This window comes from Calidris pugnax, unplaced genomic scaffold (genome assembly GCF_001431845.1).
Source record: "Calidris pugnax isolate Ruff unplaced genomic scaffold, ASM143184v1 scaffold196, whole genome shotgun sequence".
NCBI classification, from domain to species: Eukaryota; Metazoa; Chordata; class Aves; order Charadriiformes; family Scolopacidae; genus Calidris; species Calidris pugnax.
The window spans coordinates 3,852,117-3,874,883 of record NW_015091042.1 but is presented as its reverse complement, the minus strand read 5'-3'; the positions used below and the strand labels follow the sequence as shown (position 1 = coordinate 3,874,883).

The window sequence follows — 22,767 nt, the reverse complement described above, 5'->3', positions numbered from 1 at the left end:
AAATTGTCTCTGAGAGAGACCCGTGCTCTGCTTGGAGCACCAGCCTGTAGGAAGGAACACTTCCTCTTAGACCTTGGAGCTCTTCAATCTAGTGCTCTGCCATGCTGGTTCTTCTCAGTTTTGACCACCGTGTCTCCTTCCCACTGCAAATAACCAGCACTAAGATAAGTCCATCATTCTAACATTCACTTGTGGAAAGAAAAATCAACCCCCCTCCAAACCATTAAAATCAATGCTCCTTTGGAGATACGTTCCCACTGCAAATAACCAGCACTAAGATAACATTCACTTGTGGAAAGAAAAATCAAACCCTCTCCAAACCATTAAAATGCAATATAAATATCAATGCTCCTTTGGAGATACACTGAGCTTGCCTGCATGAGCCAGTAACAGGTTCTTTGTTATTGTGTCCTCTACCACACCGTTACTAAGGGGCTGCTGCATCATTAACACATCTGTGCACAGGGGCTGTTGCAATGTCTCCAGAATGTGGATTCTTCTCAGCAACACGCTGATGTAAGAATTACAAATGGCCAAGAGTGCCTGGGCGATGGTTTGGATGACAAAAGTTAGGTCAAGCAGATTTGACACACTCTCTTGGTAAACGGAATGGATTTGTACATGGGAGGAGACATGGTCCCATAAAGGGCATGGTCCCTAAGCTTTAGCCCAAAAATCTCTACTAACGGTGAAGTAATAAAGCAATTACTTAGAAGCACCACCTACAATGCCACTCATGGCCTAATGTTACATCTGTCAGCTGCATTTCTATTACAATAGCTTGTTTTTACTGCCTGGGTTATCTTGGCCAAGGTCTGATTCAGGCCATACGGAAAGGAAGAATTCTCAAAACTCTGTGATGCTGCCAGCTCTTTCTGCAAAAAACAATGTTCTCAGGGGATGGGGAGGGGGTTCAAATGTGTAGCGGTTTGACCTCTTGACAGTGAAGTCACAGTGAAGAAGTGACAGCCTGTGACTAAGATCAATCACACAATGGTAATAACAAGATTCTCCACTGTGAGAAGATGGTGAAGCAATATTTAGAAATGTCATTGATGACCCAATGTCTGTTCTCAGAAGAAGTGATAGCTGGAAAGCGACGAATGGGTTTTTGAATGGGAAGTATGAAGAAAAAACTTGAATATGGACATGAACATAAGACTTAAAAAATTCTTATCCATCCTACTTTGAGCTGTTTTATTGTCTCACTGCATTGTAGCCACTCTACAACAAATTACTTTTACCCTGAACGTCTGGGTGCCCTAATGTCAGTGACAGTGCTGGCACTTCTCCATCTGTTGCAGCATTAGCAGTCCGACTCCATGGTATTTATGTTCAGGAGTTTTGACAACTTTATCCTCTAGATTTGCATGGCTGAGTAGACAGGCTGCTAAAAATAATCAAATTGTTTCCACTCTACCACAGTCAGTAGGTGAGAAACAAAAATTTGATGAGAAATTCCTAAAGCTGCCCGGGTTACACAGTATCATGATGAAGTATAAACACTGCAGATTTTTTTTTTTTTTCCAGTTAAAATACTTTAAATGTATAAACCTTGGTTCAGAAATACATTTGAGCAGACTTTTCATTTCCAGCACATGTGACTTATAGGCAGGTTTGAAAAAGCGTGATTTCTTGAACCAAGACAACATGCATTTTAATTACACAGTGCATTCATACTGTACTGACTTGATTATAAAGTAATCTCAAATTTAAGATGATGTTTAATTTGGAAAGATCAGAGGTGAAAAATGAAGAAGAAATTCTTAACCTTTACTTTGATTTGCTGCTCCACAGTCCTCCTGCCCCTGCTGTGCCTGTACTATATACACAGGGGATCCTCCCTGGTCCTGTCCATGACCCCACACAACTGTTGCTTCCCACCTGCATCCCACCAGGATCCACAGAGCTGGGTAATCCAACTCCCTGTGCCACACTGCAGCTCCCCAGACTGAGACAAAGCTGACAGAGAAGGGGGAATGCAAAAGGGTCACCCTGACTATATAATAACGACTGAAGAAGGCCAGGCTATTTATATCCCCTGCTATCCTCTCCAACAGGGATTAGAAAATCTACATCTTCACTGGCATGGGAACAGGCTAAGCAAACAGGACAGTTCTCCCTAATGCTCTCTCAGCCTCCATGTATTTTCAGTTTCATCCTTTGTGGCTGCTAGGTTTTTAGCAGAACCTCCCTACTGCACAAGAAGAGGCTTCAGCAAACACACTGTGCGACTGGAGTAGCATCTGCTCTGAAGTACATCTCATTTGGGTTCCTTGCAGAAATCTGTTCTGCTCCCAGGTAAGCTTAAAGAGAGCCAACAGAACTTTGTCAAGAACAAATCATGTCAAACCATGTTTCCTTCTGGGTGCAGGAAGCCAACTGATCTCTCAAAGGAGAGGTAATAGATACACTATCCCATATGATATTCTCATAGAAAAAGTAGTGAAATACACTCTAGGTGGACACTGCTATGGGGTAGCCCTACTATATGAAGAAACATACATACAGTAGAGTCATCTGTGTTTTGCTGGCAAATGGAACACCCATTGAAGTCAGTTAGTAACAATTTGGATGACATACTGCAGATAACGCTTATCTGTCACAGTGCAAAAGTGGGGGGAATTGCAAGCACTCTGCAGAGCAGGACAAATTTTCAAAATTAATTTGGTTAGGATGAGAGAAAGTTCGAATGCAGGAAGATGAAATTCAAGAAAGAAAAGCACAAATTACCAGCCTTGAGAAGAAAGAATGAAAGCACACCAATTCAAAACGAAGAATAATTGCTTACTAGCGAAAGAGCAGTGAAGCATTTGGGCAAAATGTCACACACTGAATAGGGCTGAATAATGCGATGGCTACAAAAATCATAATTCTCAGCTTGTTTTAAATTATTAGCTTTGTTGTGGATTAGAGAAGGGAGGATTGGTACAAACACTGCAACACTATGGAAAAAGCTCTTAAAGAAGTTAGCTCGGGAGGTTTTAAGTCCCACCCCCCAGGAGATTTGAATACAAATGTGTCTCAGCAATTTATAACTGATTATATCTGTTTATAACTAATACTTCCTCAGTGAGGAAGTTACATGACCTCTCAGGTTCCCTTTCATTTTCACATTTCTGGGATCATTTTAGTCATATAGGAAAATAGAAGCACAGAGTTATGGTGACATCCCTAATTTGAGACAGACTAGAAAGAGTAAAGAGAGAACACAGATCATGGGACTTTGGATTCTCTGCTGGAAGGAATACCCCTTCTCCCCACTCTGTACACAGCACCAACCACTCAGCAAATTGATATGCATTCCCGAAACTCTCAGGGAAATTCCCAGCTTCCTCCCCCCTTTTTATACACTATACATTAAGAGTTAAGACTGGTAACTTATTGTCACTGAACGTCGGATGAACTGTGGGACAGTTATGGAAGGAATTCCAAATAGTCTCACATTTTAATAGGGGTTATGGATAGAGAATGTGAGGCTGCCTTTGTCTGCCAAGGACACCTATTCCTTTGTGCTTCTTGTAGACCTGTGAGAGAGTATGTGAGTCCTCTGTGTCAATGTTTATATCTCAGTCTGCCCACCGTGAAGAGAAAAGTACCAGTGACAACTCAGAGCCGTACCTGAATTCCACTTGGGGCATGGAGGCAGCTGTTTGCATTCCTTTTCTCAGCCATGGGCAGCACAGCCTCCGCAGGCTGCCCCGCGTGAGAGACAAGTGGCAGATTTCTTATCCTGGCACCCTAAATGTTCTCCACAGCAAACCTGGCAAACCTGTTTTTTGGTTTTTGTTTTAATTGCCATCGAGTTGATATGGGTTGGGGTTTCACTGGGTGGGGTTTTAAAAACTAGTTTGTCCTTGACCCAGGACTGTTCAATATTTTGAAAACAACAAGAAGGGTGGAATAGAGACTATAATTATTTAACATGCAGGGCTCAAATACTGGTGAAGATCAGTTTAGAACTTAAGGCAATTTTGGCAATCTAGAAAAACAATTCAAAAACTACGCCAATAATGCCAAGCTCTTTTGGCAAATGCAAGAAAATAAAGAATTGCCAATAATGCCAAGCTCTTTTGGCAAATGTAAGAAAATGAAGAAGAGAAGATGGCACAGGCTGGAATACCACTGTCCCACCAGCAGTTCTGCATGAATACATCTCAAGGATATAATCATCCGCAGGCTGAAGATGAGTCAGTAACATCATGATGTTGTGAAAAATGCAGGCATTGTACTCAAGTGTCTACATTGGAGTATTGCCTGTACAACACATGGAATAATCCTGCTTCTCCACTCACTTAGGCACCCGTAAAGCCCCACCTGAAACACGGGGTGTAGTTTTAGGTGCCCAAGAAGAACATGGGGTGGTAAGAGACAGAAGGAGAGTAACTAATGTATGTAGAGGTTCAGGGAACACTGCCTGTGAGCAGAGATCAGACACACTGCACTGGTCATGGAAAAAGGCAGGAGAAGGGATGTAATAGCAGTCTTAAAGTACATGAGGAGTGTAGAAATTAAATGCCTAAATGCGTACAGTAGACAGGACAAGAACTAATAGATTTCAGTTGCAGTGACTGTAATCCGAGTTTTCATTAGCATAAATTGATGAGGAACATACACGGTCTCTATTATCACAGTTTTTTTTAAAGCAGGTGAAATAGTGCCATAGATAGCGTGATCCTGCTTTTGGACAGAGGGACGGTTCCTTCAAATATGATCTGGTTTATAATTTAATGAAAGAAAGAGTAACACAAGACATTGTATTGTAGAGGGATAATTCCTAAGTTTAAGACTATGAAAGAAAACAAATCTGAAAAAGTGGTGTACAACCCTCTGCCTCTCAGATGACTTCCTTCTCACAAGACCATGCGGATGTGAATGTTATCAAATCCTGTTATGATACGCAGAAATGTAAAAATACTAACATGGGAAAAAAGAACCTCAAACAAATCATCCTCTTCCTCTTTAATATTTGACACAAGTTCCCTCTGTCCACAAAAAAAAAAAATTCTCTGGTTTATGCCTAGTATGGAAACAGAGAAGTGTTCAACACACTAATTGCAAATCTTTCTAACAAATATTTCTCCTTCCAGAAATTAATTCCTGGCCTAACATTATAATGCTTTATGGAGCCCAAAGCCTCTGTAAGACACACTGTCTTCAGATGCCCAGAAAACAGTTGATCCTTTAAATTTGCAATGACTCCAGGTTTAACTAATTTCCCCATGCCTCAGTCATTATTTCCTGGGAATATTGGGAGGTTAAAACCATGACTGTCAAAGAATAGTCACTAAACAGATCCATTGCAATATACTTAAACCAGTCTTTTCCTCTTCAATACATACAAAAATTGGGAATGGGCTGGATAGTACAGTGGCTGGAATGCATATCAGCTACTCCTGTTCCATGCAGCTTTTAAAATTAATAATACTTTAGCAGCATTTTATTTTGGTTTTATTTGGAAGATGCCTCCAGTAGTTATAAAATCTCAAAAGGATCTGAAAACCAGGAAAAGCATCACTGCTCGCTTTTCTTTTCTTTCCGCATTTAGTAAAAATGGCTGCTATAATTGCTAAAAGAACTTCAATGAGTTGCATAAGGTAAGAGATATTTAGATTCAATAAAAACATTTTCCACATGAGAACATCTGAAATTAAAGATCCATTTTCACAGTTGGAAGTATTACTATAATGAAGACGCTTATGGAAGCATTTCTATGCAGTCTGAGGATTCAAAATAAGAAAAAAGTAAAGTATATATAAATCTCATTCAGATTGAGGGTTCAGGATACTGGGATCAAGGAGCTGAACTTCATTTACCAACTATAAATATGCAAAAAGCAGGCTGCAGAAGAGAAGGACATAGAGACATTCCCACCATCTGGCAAGCAACCAGCTTTATGCATGTAAGCACTACAATGAGTAGAAAGAACTTGGATTCTGACAGGGAACATGGACTGAAATCCTGCAGCCAGAGAACTCTTGGGTGCTTGGCCAGACAAGAGAGACCACCAGCACAGACAGAGCTTCTACTGCCTAGAAAAATCTGTTTGAAAAGGCAAGTTTCCTCCCTTCAATTTGATGAACACAGTTGTAAGACATGAAGTACTGGTGTCATAATTTGACAACTTTTGCACGCTTTTCTGCACCTGAAATAACTGCTCGGAATGAACTTTCCTCTTTGCCTCTTCAGATCAATCAAAGTCTGTGAATATACAAGAAATGTCAAACATATGCTGTGTTCTTAAATGTAAGGATATTAATAGAGAAATTGCTGAACAGGAATGGTTTTCTAAACAAGGCCTCCAAAGTAATAAAACACAGCAAACCAGATATGGTTACAGAGGACAGACCCAGCAACCTCAGCGCCTGAAACCAGCGCCAAGAACAATACTGGGGACATTGACTCATGGAGAACTGTTTGAATTCCCCAGCAAATTACAGCACATCTGCATTATATCCTGGACAAAAGCCAGACTTGGAGATTTTATCTTCTTCTTTTATGCAACTCCTTAAAATGACTCTTGGGCAATCTCAGACAAAACCTGAACAGAGTTTAGGAAATACAGGACTGCTAAACTGGTTGAAATAAACTGAAGGCAGGTAAACTGTAAGTGTGCCAGCTTAAGCCCAGTAGGCCATTTGTGCCTCTCGAGATCCACTTTAACCCAAGTTCATTTGACAAAGGCAAGGAAAAGTTGCTTCACCCTAACAGAAGCTCAAATGGTAAAATTCGTATTTGCCTCAGACTTTTAAGAGCATACCTCAACTTTTGAGAGTGTACTCCCAAATGTCCCTTTCAATGCAGAGTCTTAGCCTGAAACATCTCTTTTTTTTCAGTATATTACTGGTATCTGAGAACCAGGGACATTCCAAGGTCATTTATAGTACTAACTGTAACAATGGCTACCATGAAAATCCCATCATTTTGCTTACAGCAAGAAGTCTATTATAGCCCAGTTAAAAAGGGACTGCACTTTAAATAGGTTTGGTTGTAATGTTTACACTGAAGGCTTTTTTGATTTGCAAATATTTAATGAGTCACTTCTGATTTCTTCAGATGTAGTCATTGGGTCATATGAACATACCATAATATTTTCACAAATATCTGAAAATAATTTGAATGAGATTTCACAAACAATTGTTCTTCTACGTGTTTCAGTATCTGCAACATTGATTCAACAAACTCCCTTTGTGCTCTCCAACACATTTTTCTCTAGCATTCATCCTGTTATAATCATAAATTTACATTAAGCAATGCCAGAATTGCACTCAAGATACTTCAAACTATCACACTATGTTTAGCACAGAAAAGAGAAAGACTTGTATAATCAATACAGGGCTTTTAAAACTAGTAATGAAAACAACTTGACAGCCTTCTCCATATATTCATAATTTATGGGAGAATTATTTTCTTTCCTAGGTTAGGCTAAGTCTCTGAACATGTCCCTAAAATATGCAACTTTTCCATGAAATGCATAAAAAATTAACAGAAAAAACAACAGCTGAAACCAAATCTGAGAAGAAGACTATTTCCATGCCAGAACAAACCAGTATAATCATGATTTAGTTCCATATCTGTAACCATGCCAGTATGGGGGAAGAAAGACAGGAGGTCCACAAAGCCATTCCTTTTTTCCATTCAAAATATTTTTTGGTTTTTACCGCAGGATTATTTAACTTCTTTATGGTATCATGTGGTTCGTATTCACTCCTCATTCTACTGACACATTCAACGAATTCTCAAAAAAGAGACACAAGATTTACCTTTGCAAAACCCATATTCTTTCATCCTCTGGGAACATTATCTTCTAGTGTTCCTTCTGTTTTAGCTACAGTTTCAAATAATTGTTGGGAATAAAAGTAAGGTTTTATGGTATACAATATTCTGAGTTAACCTTGGAACATTTTTTAACACAAGAGCAATGCTTACTAGTTCTGATCCTCTTCAGAAGCAGAAATTTTAATTGAGAAGCAGCATTTTTTTTAATATTTCTGTACTTGATATTAAAGTTTATTCAGAAGTTTCAGATGCTGCTCACCTCCTAACAGCACTACTTTGTTCCAAACTACTGGTTTAATCAGGAACCCCTCTTTTTGATAATTCATTTTACATATATATTGCAAGGAGAAAGCGAGTCCAAGACAGGTCTCTCTCCAAAATCAATAGAGAAGGCAGATACAGAAAGTTGGTTTGCAATCACAGCAGCTGTGCAGCTGTCTGGATGTCCTAACTGTATTTCCTAAAACCTTGTGACCCAGTAGGGTAACAAAATTGGTCATGGGCTTGCCTTTTCCAATAAACTTAAGGTGGCACATGATTATTTTGTTTGATTTTACAACATTAACCATTTTCTTAATTATTTGTAATGATATTTTCCCTCTTAATGCCTGTCATAATTTATATTCCAGTTTACTGATTTCATTTATCAAAGACTTCTGTGTGGCTTTAGTGGATTTTCAAACCTCACCATGTAGCCAATATAATTCTTTGGAATGCATCGGGGCAAACGTTTTTTGCAACTTCTCTATTTTGCTCTAATTCCTTTTAAAAGAATTTAAATTAACTGAAATTGAGCAAACATGGATACAGAATCAAATACCACCCTGTCATACCAACGCAATGCCTCTTTGAAACAGCACAGGTGTCAAATAAATGAGGTTTCAATGCCATAGAAGTGGGCTGCTAGAAAAGGAAGGTCACCTGGGAAAAACCTGAAACAAAATCACGAAGTTCATAAAGGAGTGTGGATATAACAGTCAAACCCTGAAGGCATAAATTCAAAGGAAAGACAAAATATAATTTGGCAGGTGGTTTGAGAATAGTCATTATCAAACTGCACATAAGAGAGACTGCAATGTACGGTATGCGTTATCTATGCAGAGGAAATGAATAAAGATGACCCTACAAGGCTGACAGTCATATTCAGTCTTAAAAGCCACTTAAGTCACATCCTACTTTGTTTGGAAATGCAGCCCACAGTCATGTAAAGCAAGACAGGCTTAGCGTCAAGTTGTGATTGCATAAACTTATTTACAAGAGCGTAAATAAAGGAAGCAGCATGAAAAATATGTTGAAAATCTGACCGATGTCAGGCAGTCCTCTCCCTCGTGCTATTGCAATCATTCCTCTGCTGTGGCCATCAATAAACTTGCATGGGGACACATATGTCTGCAAATGATTCCTTGCCATTAAAAATACAGAATATGCAAACAAAGCTTAGTTCTATGGTGGATCTGAGGAATGAGTCAGATGGGAAATGAGATGATCAACAGGGCTGCAAGCATCCGGAACGTACTCTTCTGTAGATTCAAACTGAGATAAGGGGACAACTGAGAAGAGGTGATGTGGGGTGTCCTTCTAAGGAGACACGCTAACATGCTTCAAGAGAGCTGTGCTATTTCCTATCTATTTGAAATGTCAAGAAGTACTATGAAGGGAAACCTTGTTCTTCAGATCCTGAGTTTGATACAACCAAATAAATTGGTATTTCACTTACGTAAAACTTGGATTTTGAATTATTTCATAATTGGATGGAAAATAGTCAGTCAGTCCTTCCTCTGGCACCATTACTATCAAAAGAGGCACATCTGTGTACACTGTAATGGTTTTTATCATCCCTCTGCCCACAAGCATGAGGAAGGTTGCTTGCTAAGCTGTACTTGCACAATATTATATCCAGTTTTCTTATCCAGATCTGGCATGCCATGAAGTCCGTTGGCAAAATAGTTGCACTTCAAGATCTAATTTACATATCTCTTGACGTAAGTTGAAACACTGGTACTAAAAGACACTGCACAGCAGACCCTCGCTATCCATTTAAACATCTGTGAAACATCAAAAGAAACTCATATGAAGACATCATCTAAATACTTTTTCTTTTTCTTTTCCCAGTTCATGTTACTGAACTCTGGACCTCAATTCTGCATCTTTCATATATAATAAATTAAAATATATAAAAATCTGCCCCTTGAAAGTTTTTGGGTAGGTAAACCTCACACAGCTGCATGACTGCAAGTGTCAGAATCTATTTTTGTGCATGTCAGCAACAACAAAATAATCGTATAGATCAGTTCCTGACAAGGACAGTAAAGCACACAAGCTTGCAATATTGTTAAAGAGAAGAGACAGGTCTGTTGCATGGGCAGAACACAGAGCTCCAAGTTCATTAACTCTGTCAGTGAGAGCCATCCTGGGGTGTCAAATAAGTGTTGTAAGCTTAATTAGCATGTATGATTCTCAGAAAGCAAGGAGTTTTAACGCCCATAAAATACTATGTTGTTCTTGGTGAAGAAAAGCTAATGAAACACGGTGGTTTAAGAGGAGCTGTTCATTACTCCTCCCTGAGAGTTGGAAAAGGATGACTCTTATGTGCAACTTAGAAATGTATCTGCAAGATTTACAGATTTTAACTTTGCAAAATTTCATATGAAACTGAATTTTCAGGTTGCATTAGAAAGTGTTTTCAATGGCAAGTGGGCTGGAATTTTTGGTTATATTTCTAGGCTAGTACAAGTCTTTGTGCAGGTACTACTATGCTAGAATGGAAGAGGGTTAAGGATACCAATATATTTTATTTTCCTCACAGAATTATTATGTGCTCAATCTGCAAAGTATTCCAAGAGGCAGGAATTGTCTAAAGAACATGAGAAGATAGCATGGCAAATCTCATTGAACTCCAGCTCATTCGGGAGCTAACTTGAAATAAGCATAAAGGATTAATGCACGAAGTGTGGCAATTTTATCTTCGGAACCCCTAGCCTTAACCGTATAATTTGCATACATGCTGAACAGTGTGAAATATGTGGGATCTGTGAAATAACAGACAGGGAGAAATATAAAATTATCAGCATTGAATGATCCTGGTTTGAAGAACATTAGTCCAGCTTTTCGTCAGGTAGAGATATTAATCATAGGAAGGAAATCCTTATCGCCATTGGAAGAAGGGGTATCTTTATCAGTCAAACAGCAAACACAATATCCTATTCTTTTCTCTTCCTCGTTAAAATTAACAACTCCAGAGAAGTGGAAGTCTGATTCAGAATTTGTACAGTTTTTTAATGACTAAAGAAGTCAGGAAATGGGAACAGTGATGCACATAGTATCTACTTTTCATCTTCCTAGGGATGGAAGTTCTCCCCTCGAGTGAGCACAGCACTTCCCTGCAGGACAATGGTGTGATGGGTGTCCATGAACTGTAGGGATTCATGTCACCACTTCCCTCCCACTTAGTGGCAACTACTCCAGAAAATACAGAACCAGGTGGGAATTTAAACCCACTCCTATTTAATTTTATTTTAGCTTCATTACTTTTTTACATTAAAGACATAGATAGAATAATGGACACTGACAGAAAGGGGAGATGGGCTTTAATGAGTGGTACCAGAAGCAAGTAGTTTGCTGTGGAAGAGGAATAAATGCTATTTTGGCCAGCGAAGAAAGCAAATAGGTTTCAAATTATGTTTAGCTTCATGCTGACAAAATCATAAAGATTCTGAAAGTTAGTACCCAACTTCCATGCTCCAAAAGGTCTCAGTGTTTATCCAGACTTCAGAATGATGCTGGTTTTATTAAAATTGAACTACTGTCCTTCCTCACAACAGGCCCCAAACATACTTCTTTACTCTTTCTAGCAGGCACTAGAATCTCCATTGTACCTTCTCTTGTCCCAGTGGGAAGTGATATTTGTTTTATTCCAACTACTCCCTACTAACGGCAGATAGTACTGCTGAAGCCAGGAAGCACCTGATGGAACTGCTGCTGTTAAGTGTGCATATATTTTTTTAAAAAGCCTGAAGCTTCATTTCTCAAGTCTTGTGCTCTCCAAACAACTAGTGTATAAATATATTTTTGGCAGCCAGTAAACATTCCAGCTAGAATACCAGTGCCATGTATCAGTGGAAAGTAAACATCTCCTGATTTACTCTAATGTCTTAAACAGAGGAACTGAGTTAATATACTGGATAATAAAATGCAAAGCCCTAACCTCCACGGAAATTAGCACCACATCATATACCACAGCAAAGACTATTTCTGACAGACATGTCATCTTTAAGATTGGAGATGTCAATTTGTCAATATTCCAATACACATCTCCTGCAATCTATTAGGTAGGCAGATATCTATGAGCAATGTTCATTGTAAGAGAACAGAGATACATAGGAATTGACTTTGCAGCTGATGGAAATGATTTGATGGAATCAAAAGAAAGATGGAAAATCTTTCTAATACTGCCATTGACTTCTCTTTCCGGATTTCATTTTTATGACCCTGATCTAGGCAGCTGAACTTTCCATACCTTGGTTTCTCATTTGCTGTCCTACTAAATAATGGTGTATTGATTGAATTGTACCTTTTTTGAAAGCATGACTTTCTATGCATTTAAAAAATGTTCAAGACAACCAAATCTTATTCTAATGCTGGCTTTTGAAGGACCAAAACCAGAAAATATATATAGATTGCAACAGCTTTCAAAAATTATCTGGAAAAATAGGATATATAGGCGATCAGCTTAAGATAGTTAAATCAACTTTTCATCAAACTTAAGTGCCAACTCAAGAATCTTTAAGGGTGAGCTGAAGCATCCACATTTTAAAAAAATTCAGCACTTGTAATGTACTCAAAGTAACTCCACATACTTTATGGACTTGAATCACCTGTTAGCATGGCACATGAGTTTTGCTAGCTATTTTATTCTAAATATAGACAGCACATATTGAGTTCCCTTATGTAATCTTAAAAATTACTCCACACCCAAACTTAACTAATTCACCGCGAATGACCCACAACTCCTTCAACGCCATCAGAGACAGCAGCCATGCGAGGGAATGCAACGTCCCAAGGGCTGTGGGAGAACCGTGTGCTTTGGACTGACAGGCCAGTTTATTTCAAACTTAAAGAAAAAAATAATCTGTTCCAATTAGTAAGTATTAAGCGTCCCTGTAACAGCTTGTATTTACAAACCGGAACACATTAGATGCCGTGAAAGAATGTGGAGTATGCAAACACATGAATATACAAATATTTATCATTTACTTTAAATTATAAGCCCAAAGCTTCCAAGAAAAGGCTGATATGGAAGTCAGAGAAATATCAGGATCTGAAAAGGTCTTAATTTCAAGGGGGTTTGTTGTTCTTTATCAGTTTTTCCAAAACTACTTAGTGGTCTCTAGAACAGGAGGCTGCTTTTCTTTAATAATCTCTGAAAAAGAAATAAAAGTTGAGGGCATTTATCACTACGGAGCTATCAAAAATGGAAATAACAAACCCAAACACATCATGCACAGTCACACACACGCTGCCCTCAGGGCGCTTCAACGCTCCTGTGTTTTCTTTGAAGATACCTGTAAGCGGAGTCCTGGAATGGAACTCACAAGACTTTACACTTACACCCTGTTTTTCCACTGACCTATAGGCAATAGAATTTAAAATTTTGGTGCCTCCTGCTGCAGCTAACCCATTTATTCATACTATTGTCTACCCAGAATACCAGACACAATTTACAGCTTGTATCCCCCACAAATGGAGTATGTTTATTGGGGTTTTCAGTCTAGTCCATATGTTACGGAAATTTAAGACTATTCAGGAGAACTGAACAGGTACAATACCAGCAGTCACCCAGAGCAGATGATTGCTAGGGCACAACTGGAAAATGAGTGATGACCAGAGCTACAAGCAATCAGATGTGCTGCTGTGGATGCCTGTAGAGGAAGGATCAGGATGTGGGAGATGAGAGCTCCAGCTGCCAGCGAGGAGGATATATCCCCTTAGCTATACCCGTCTCTGCCATTGGGTTTCCTTCCACCCCTCACATACACTTGGGAGCAGCAAAAGCAACAAGGTGGTATCTCCCTCCATTTAAACTGTGTATGCCAGTTTTACGGACATGGGTTACATTTTGTCTCTTGTTCTTAAAAAGGGTAAAATAAGAGCTGACTAGCTAGGAAACATTTTAAATTTTTCTTAGTGAGAAAGGCAAATAAAATACTACTTTTAGTTGCATTTTAGTGGTAGAAATTTTTAATGGATTAACTGGAAACCAGGCTGAAACTTGGATGACCTTCTTCCCAGTTAGTCTCAAGAGGCTGAAAATAGTTGGCCATCTTCGCTATGGAAAAAATAAATAAATGGAGCTCCTGTTGACCAAAAGCACTACAGAACACTATTTGATGGTTGTGACTGTTACTGGTACTTCCTCCTACTAACTGAATTATTATAATCAGAGCTCTTACTGTTACAGCCAATGATTCTGTAGAAGTAACATACAATACCACCATCTTCAGATGTCCTAATTGCATCATCGATAGCTATGAATACAACTGTTTGAAGGTCACAAACTGTGACGTCAGTGGAACTGAGAGGGTGTAGCTAGGGACAAATTTTGACTCACTATTTGTAAATGATCAGCCTAATGACCAGGCCGATACTGAGCTGCTTCACCACAGTGGAAGATGTTTACCATTTTTCTAGAAATTTTTGAAATTACTTAAGTAACATTCATACATTAGTAACAAAAATGCAATGCTGCTCTCTTCCTATAACGCCCCGAATAGTTTACTTTTAAAGCGTAGTGTGACAAGCACAGTACCTGGTACTGCCACAGTATCTTTTCAACATTAATGTCAACTGCCAAGATCTCACAGCCCTGGGCTATGTCTTTGCCTATGGGAAACAATAAGCAGGAACTTGCAAATATAACTGGTTGAGCTGTTTTTGAACCACCTGAAAGTTAAAAATGCAAGCTGTTTGTATACTTTCAATCAGAAGTTTTGGTTGAGTCTATTAAATAATTTAAGACTGTGGACAATGTGACAGTTTCTTTAGTCCATCTGTGAATACTGATTTCTCATTGAAATGCCATCTGGGGACTGGATGCTGCAGCAAAAACTTTGATGTTGCTGAATTTTCAGCCCAGCTGGTGATGTGAGCCATTTCTGTCATCTCTGAGCTCTACCTCTACTGCGGCAGTTACAAAACAGCAACGAGAGTTCTCACTATTTTAGAGAAATACACTGGTTATTGTCGTCAGAATTTGTATCAGGTAGAAATGCTTAGGCATAAATGGAACACAAGACACATAGAAAACCTAAGCTGTTCTGAATTTCATGCTGGTTTTTTTTTTTTAATAAAAAAACCCTGCAATTCTTTCATAATTTGATAGAAGATAATAACTTGCTCTTAGCAAAAACAGGCTGAAAGGTGCCTGCTAGGCTTGCAAGTTGTGATTCCCTTGCTGTTGTAGTCAATCTGTTCTGTGAATAAAATGGTGGTTCACGTGCATACCCAAACCAACAGCATTTAACACACAGCTAGGGAAGTAGTAAACAATACCCTTCCTTTTTTGCCCCATCCTTGCGGAATGACACAACATGACGTTCACAGCTCCACGCAGCAGGCTGACGAGAAGAGCAATTAATGATCTTTGCTGGGTATGCCACTGAAAATACAAGGGTATCTTTGTGGGAGAATATTCATGGCTGTCCAAGAAGATTGCCCACAATGAGGTAGTTGGGGGACGCAGCTGAACATGGCAAGACAACTGCCCATAGGACAGGAGGGGAGGTAAGAGGCAAATGGACAAGTCATCAACACCTTTCACATAAATTTCACAGGGAACAGCACCCACAGACACCTATCTTAGGAACACATTCTACTGTAAATATGACATCCTACAGTAAATATGACTAATTTGTAGTCCTCCATCACTCAGCTGCTTTGCTCATACTACCTTGCTTTTCCTCTTCTAGGTGACTGATTTAATGAAGAGCTTCCTGCACAATAAAGTCAACAAGCAATTTTACTACATGCTTCCCCAACACAGTGTGTTACATGTACCTCAGCAAACAGAATGTCACGTACAGCTTGACTAATTTCAGGACTGAGATACAAAAATTATATAGGACAAGGAAGCACGCATGCTTTAAGTGAGAACTTAATTTGCTCCACTACCTTTGTTCTTGGAAGCTGGATCAGCCCATCACTGGGTTGGCACTTCAGCTGACAGCAGGATAGTGCTGCTTAGAGGATCTATTTGCAAGCCTTGGCATAAGAGATGTGCTGGAGAACAAGAGATCAGTGAGACGTGCTCTACAGATAGGAGACAGCGGTGCAGCTCACAGAAAAGTAACTTGGAAATGATGTAACTTGGATGCCTGCTTATTTTAATATTTTTCACAATAACTAAGAGATGACTTGCCTTGGTCTTCCTATATTTGAATGATCACTTTGGTTATTCAGCTACTAATTAAAGAATTTTAAGAATTGGGGTTTTTTCTACTATCTTATTTTAAAAAAAAAACCAACCTAAAAAGCCAGCCCAAACCTTATTCTTTCCTTTTTAACCAAGAAGATATCTTAATTAATTTCAGCTGTGTTCACAGTCATACTTCTTGTCCGTATCAGTTCTAGATTACAAGATAACCAAAAATGACTTTAAACTCCACAGGGAATTTATACAAACTCACTGGAGTATTCTTATCATACTTTTACAATCTTTCAAAACTAAACAAAACTAAAGAGCCCTCTCTTGTTTACACAGAATGGGTTCGTATTTGATGTCACCAAATGTCAGGCAGCAGGATGCACTGGTCAGTTCTGAGACGTTACAGAGTAGCAGCGAGAACGCACAGGGCATGTTACTGAGAAATTCATAGGGCGAGAATTCCCTGACACATATCCCTTTGCAAATTTTGGTTTGTTTGGGAGGGTGAAAACAAACAGTTTCCATAATAGGACAGAACACAATATGTTGTGCAGCTTGCTTTTTAATGCAACACCAGGAAATTAAATCCCTTGATTCAGAGTTTGAAAATTTTTAATTCTATTAACATAGATTACTTTCAAACATATTACAAAAACCCCTCTCTCCACGTGTCTCTGGAATAAGCCAGGGTATCTTCCCTGTGAGGACATGATGTCATTTCAACCTTCAACCCATGACTTGCATGTCAGATATCTTCTAGAATGAATATGAAAAAGATAAACTTATTTCATTTATTATTGTTTGTGTGGCAATACCCAGCTCCACCTTACTGTCAGGTGAGAGCTGTTTTATTGATCTGTTTGAAACTCCAAGAAAAGACACTTCCTTCCCGAACAGGTACCAATGGCAACAGGTTTAGTTCCTTTTACCAGTCCAGTGCAGTGGTGAGAAGAGCCCTAACCTTCCTCTGTTTCTCTTTACATCTTTCCCAGATGCGACAGATGCTTCTGGTCTTTGTGGAATAATACTCTGGGGAACATTCTGCTATTTTTCAAGGTGAACAACTGCATAAAAACAAGTGTTTTTCTTAGAAGGCCTTCCTGAAATTATTTCTGTGAAAGGAGTAATGCTTTTTTCTTGAAAGCAATCAAACGTATTTATTGTGCAGGCAAAACAATTCACTTCACTAGTAGAAAGAACTGAGGCTTTACAATGTGAAACTCATTTCTAACCTACTCACCTCCAAAACTGAACCTTGTGGTTCTTGTAAGGTCAAAACTATCACCTTTTTGTTCCCACGTTTCTAAGTATTTAAAAATAGAACCTGGAAACAGAACTCAATTCTACCAAGTTAGAGAAAACAGAAAAGGAGTCAGAATAATTTCTGACTTTTTCTTGAAACAAGGACAGTGAAAAGGAACTAAATTTGTATGAAGTTCCACTAGAGACAATGAACTTGTCTTAACTTCTAATATCATCCATTCTCAAGTATTTGACTTTTTTCTTCATGAAACACGGACAATCAAAGGATTATGATCTCTTTAGGAATATCCTGATGGAGTGAATCACACCTCAATAGGGACCTTGCCCTACACTTCCTTTCATAGCTGCCGTCACATCCCTACCTCATTCACATTCACACCCTCCCTAGCAACTCATAGGAACTCAAAAGAGTAGTAGGAAAGTGCAGTGATATGAATAAATGTCTGTAATGCTAAAAATACAGTTGTTTCCAGCAGCTTCAAGAAAATTAATGTTCCCTGTCTTTGCTATCTTTGGAATTCCTGATAATTGCCGATGAGTACTTATGCCCACTGGGCCTGAAAATTAATTTTCTTCTCTCCTGAAGTCTGAGAAAGAGGTGGAGGGGAGATAGTTGAGCTTTGCTTCCATTTCTTTGGCTGCTCTGTACATTTTCACATTGCTAGGTGTCAAAAGATTTGAGGCTTTTTTGGGGCAGCTCGAAATTACAGGATGAGGACCTGTACTAAATAATAACCCAGCCCTCTTCAGGTAGCACTTTGGGAAACCTCTGGCTTAAAATTCAAACACTGGAATAAAAGGCAGGTCTCTGCCAGGCAAACACTGGAATAAAAGGCAGGTCTCTGCCCTCCTCTTCACTCTGACTGCTGACCCTGAAAAATTTACTTGCTCCCTTGCATTTATAGATAAGAAGTTAAGGAAAATAAATATGTGAGGCAGTCAGGCAAGGTGCTCCTACATGAGCATCTTCAGCTAGATGACAAGCAATATGGATGACAGAGGTCTACATCTGGTGACTATGCCTACTATCACACACTTCAAGAAAGAAATTTCATGGCTAGAAAGGGAACTGTGGAAATGCAATGATGTTGCACCTGCAAACAACCTCATTAGCTGCTTTCAGAGAACGTGCTGACAATCGTTTCTCAGCAGGGTGAACCATTGGGGAAGAATCTGCTACCAAAGCTTTGTTTGCTACAGGAAAGAAAGAATGAAGAAAAGCTCTTTCCCAGGAAGTACATGAAACAGAAACTTCCTGCTGCCACTATCTGAAGGAAATGGGGAAGTTGCCCCAATATACCTAAAAAGACCTTTGGGTAAAAGGCATGCTTCTCCTCAGTATTTCAGTCTCTCATGATCTTCATCCAACAGAGATGCTTGTACCTTGGCTAAAACTCTTAGAGTTAAGAGAGCCAGCATCTACTTTCTGCTGGTTGATCAGGCTGCATAAAGCAGAGAGGTCCACTGTAAGCAAATGAGTTGTGGAAGAGTAATGCAAACAGACATCGAGGAGTGGTGCCAGCTACTCATGTCCTTGCAAAACTCACAAACCATAAGCACTGACACGTGCTTGAATTCTCAAGCGCTAAAAAAGCCCCATCTTAGCCATTTTACCTTCAGCCTGCATTTCCAAGGACAGGGTGAAATAAGTCTGCCCTTTCAATTCTCAATCAGATACAAAACAGTTTTGCCCGTTCAGGATCCCACGAGGCTCAGAAACAGCAAAGTGCAGGATGTGGCAACAAATCCTATTCATCAACCAGGTTTAGTACGGGAAGGGACAATGCCTTTTGTTCTGCTCAATGATTTTTCACTGATACCCTGTAAAAAAATCCCCCTAAAGCTAAAGTTAGAAGGGATTTGAGCTGCCTAGTTACTTGGCACTGTAAGACCTTTCCAGTAAGTCTTCAACTACTAACCCTTCCCCATGACTTGAAATGAGTAACTGCTTCTGCATGATATCTGTATCTTCACAGTTCTCCAACAGCTTGGAAAGATGTAGTCAAGCCATAAAATCTCAAAATAACGTTACTATTTTTTTCAGTTCACTTTTCCTGGTCACTCTGAGCAGAATTTGTTGGGAAGCCAGAGTGCTTGCACGGGGACTTGCCAGAGTGCTTGCCAACCAGCCCAACTCATCATCTGCACTCTCTGAACTTTCATGTTATGGCAATACAGGTATAAAATAACTGAATTTCTGACTGAAGAGCTTTTTAAAGTTTTTAAAGGCTGACTTTTTAAAGATTTTAATTTTCTGCACCGTGTAAGTCTTTTCAGCATTACATAGTGAGAGCAATACACCTACAAAGCCCCAACACACTCACAAACAAGTAGCTTGGCTTCTCTAGTTGTTCATGGAACTACAGGGAGAAAATATGCTAGTTGAAGAAATACCCTAAAAGCAACACTCAAAACAAGAAAAAATTAATAATTGAATGAAAATCCGCTTAACTTATGATGGGCTAACATTAAATACATTAGTGTATGTTTCCACAGTACAAAGACCAACAGTTATTTGTTTTTTTTAAATAAACAGACACTAATACACACATACCATGTACACCAGTATGGTAAGTGGATATGACACGATCCATTTCTTTTGTTGTTGTATGTTTTTTAAACTGTTAGAATGTAGACAGCCTAAATAATCGTATCTGTGGAGGAGACAGAAGCCACGGGGAAAGGTCTGCAACAGGCAGGATATGACAGATGAAGGCATGAGGAGGGATTCTGATCAAAACGGGGTTACGGTCAATGCATGAGCTTCAGCGTAGGCAGGATGCCGTGTGGGCAGGGTGATGGGATACCAGGAATTTCATAATGATTGGCCTTTCTGGTTCAATACCTAGCGAGAGCTGGCACTCTGTTACGTGGCCGGCAGCTGCTCTCACGCAAGGCCGCAGACTTTGAAAGCTCCCATTACCAATGGCATATGATTAAATTGATTTGCCTATATTATCTTCTTTCCTCATTTCTTTAGAAGTGTTTCAACATATTTCTAGTCCAAAGCCCTGTATTTAGAACCTTTTTTTTTTTCTCACTGACCATTTCCTTCTCCTCCCCTTTGCTTGACTAAGTGACCCAGCCCTTCCTCTAGCTTTCTCTCCTGGGGTAGCATCCAGGCTCCATCACTTCCTTCATGATTGAGTGGAAATTTTTGTTTTGGAGGGTGGAGGAAAGATAAAGGAAGGGGAAGGGGAGAGACCAGGATAAATTGCATGATCAGTGCGTTCTTTACATGACACCAAGACAACTTCATCACATTTCAGAGTGAAATATTGCAATTGCTTCTCACATTGAGTAATATCCTATTCCTCACTCTGATGGAATGATTTATTTCTTTAAGAAGAAAGGGGCTTGTACCTGCAAGCCCAGTTCCAGCAGGTGCTCAGAGTTGGCACTGTTGTGCCCCGGGGACCAAATTTTGCATGCTTATGACCCTCACTCTGTTGTAGAAGCTTCTACTTCTCCCTTGATGAACCACATCTTAGAAGCTTCTACTTCTCCCTTGATGAACCAAGACTTGGTCTTGCTAAGACGATACATCTAATGTTTAAACACATTCTCAACACTAATGGAGGTACTCACATGTCAACAAACTCCATCTACATCCATTTGCTAAATGAGGTACCTAACATTTCATATGTTCCATAACTCCAGAAATCTGTTAGATTACAGAGATTAGCTAAATGGTCCAAAATGCATCTCCCTACTACAAAGTTTGAACCATTTATATGTAGCTAGTGATGATTTTAACAATAATGCTAGCAGGTTCATAACAAGCAGAACCAAGAGTCCTACTAAAATTTCTTTAAAATTAAGCCAAAAGCAGGTAGATATTATTTCATATTTACAAAAAATGAAAATCAGGAAAATGATAAAAAGATTTCTGTGAACAATTAAACACGAAAAAAATTTAAAATTCTGAGCACTATGTCACCAACTACATGCGGGATCACAGCACCTACACCACCTGTTGGAAAATTTCTGATTTGAAGCTGAGACCTTTCACAGCAACTTCTGGCATTACTTTGTAAATCCGGGTACCAAAATTTGCTGCCACAAACCCTCACATAAATTTGTCTCTGGATGAAAGTCATTAGACATCTGTTTTGAGGACTTACTGTTCTTAAATTGCAAAGCTCTGGGGTTTTTTCTATCTGAAAATGGGATTAAAAAAAAACCAAACAAACAACAGCAAGCCTATTCAGTAGAGAACAATTATAAACTGGACTTCTGAAAACCAACAGGAAAGATTGCATGTGCAGAGTATCTTCAATTTAAACTTTGCTGAGGTTTGTTCAATTCCTATCCAAAAATTAAGACTTTGTTTAGAAAAGGCTGTTCTTAGTCACTGTGCACATCTACTGGGTCACGAGTCCTGGGAGGAAATGTACTGCAAAAGCCTCAGTCCATACTTTCAGCTGCAAAATTGAAGTAGCTAAAAAAGCTCAGACAGGTTACAGTTATGGACTGTCCAAAGACAGTATCCAAGTGGAATAAGACGTGGGATTACAAAACTGCAGGTGCCAAGCCTGGCACTTCCAGCAGGGCCCACAAAAAGACAAATGGCATGTCAGCGTTGTAGCACTCATCCTTCCAACATGCCTAGAGGATGGTGATCAGCTAAATTCAGGAAAAAGCCTAGAGGAAAGGAGAAGAATTATTCTCCCAATTAAGTAAGTAGGGGAAAGTTGTCATTATCCCCGTCTGGAATCTGGGATGTTGAGGTCAGTATCCCTATTCTCGTCAATAGTTCAGTGAATTTCCCAGTGGCCACATGCAGTCAGGACTTTAGTTTTATATCCCATGCTCTAGAAAGTCATTCCGAACTGGCTCAGCGCTGACGCAGTGGGCAAGGTGCCGTTTACTGAATCACAAACACCACTTCCTGCGGGACCGTTTCTCCCTGTAGGGTTTCAAAGGAGCGCTCGGCTCGTTACATTGGGAATCAGCCTCGCAAATTAAGACAATAAAGATGCAGAACATATGCAGTTTGTGTAGTGTTCGAACAAAATATGCTATTTCCATTCCACAGGCTTTCAATGAGGTTGTTCAAATAGATTTCATATGTGTTATAGGATATTAATGTTTCTTAGGGAGATAAATTTTTTCAAAAAAAAACCCCAGAAAGCATGTCTATGTTTACACTTCTCTCACTTTATGTCCTTCAGTGGTGCTGCAAAGCACTTCATTATAAGAGAAATGACATCATAGTGAATAGGATGATTTTTCCCCTGTCAGGAAGTCAAGATAGCTACAAGTTTCTGAGAGTTGATTTTCCGTATCTTAGGCTGTAAAACCTT

At 39.3% G+C, this 22,767-nt stretch overlaps 1 protein-coding gene across 1 annotated transcript in view; it reads right to left on the bottom strand.

The window, feature by feature from the left end:
- The window catches only part of CAMK2G (calcium/calmodulin-dependent protein kinase II gamma), a 186,209-nt gene extending 165,202 nt beyond the window's left edge, over window positions 1-21,007 (bottom strand). The window contains exon 1 of the mRNA XM_014956159.1: window positions 20,907-21,007. Within this exon, the coding sequence (XP_014811645.1) occupies window positions 20,907-21,007 (101 nt within the window). The remainder of the gene's footprint in view (window positions 1-20,906) is intronic.
- Between the last annotated feature and the right edge of the window lie 1,760 nt (window positions 21,008-22,767).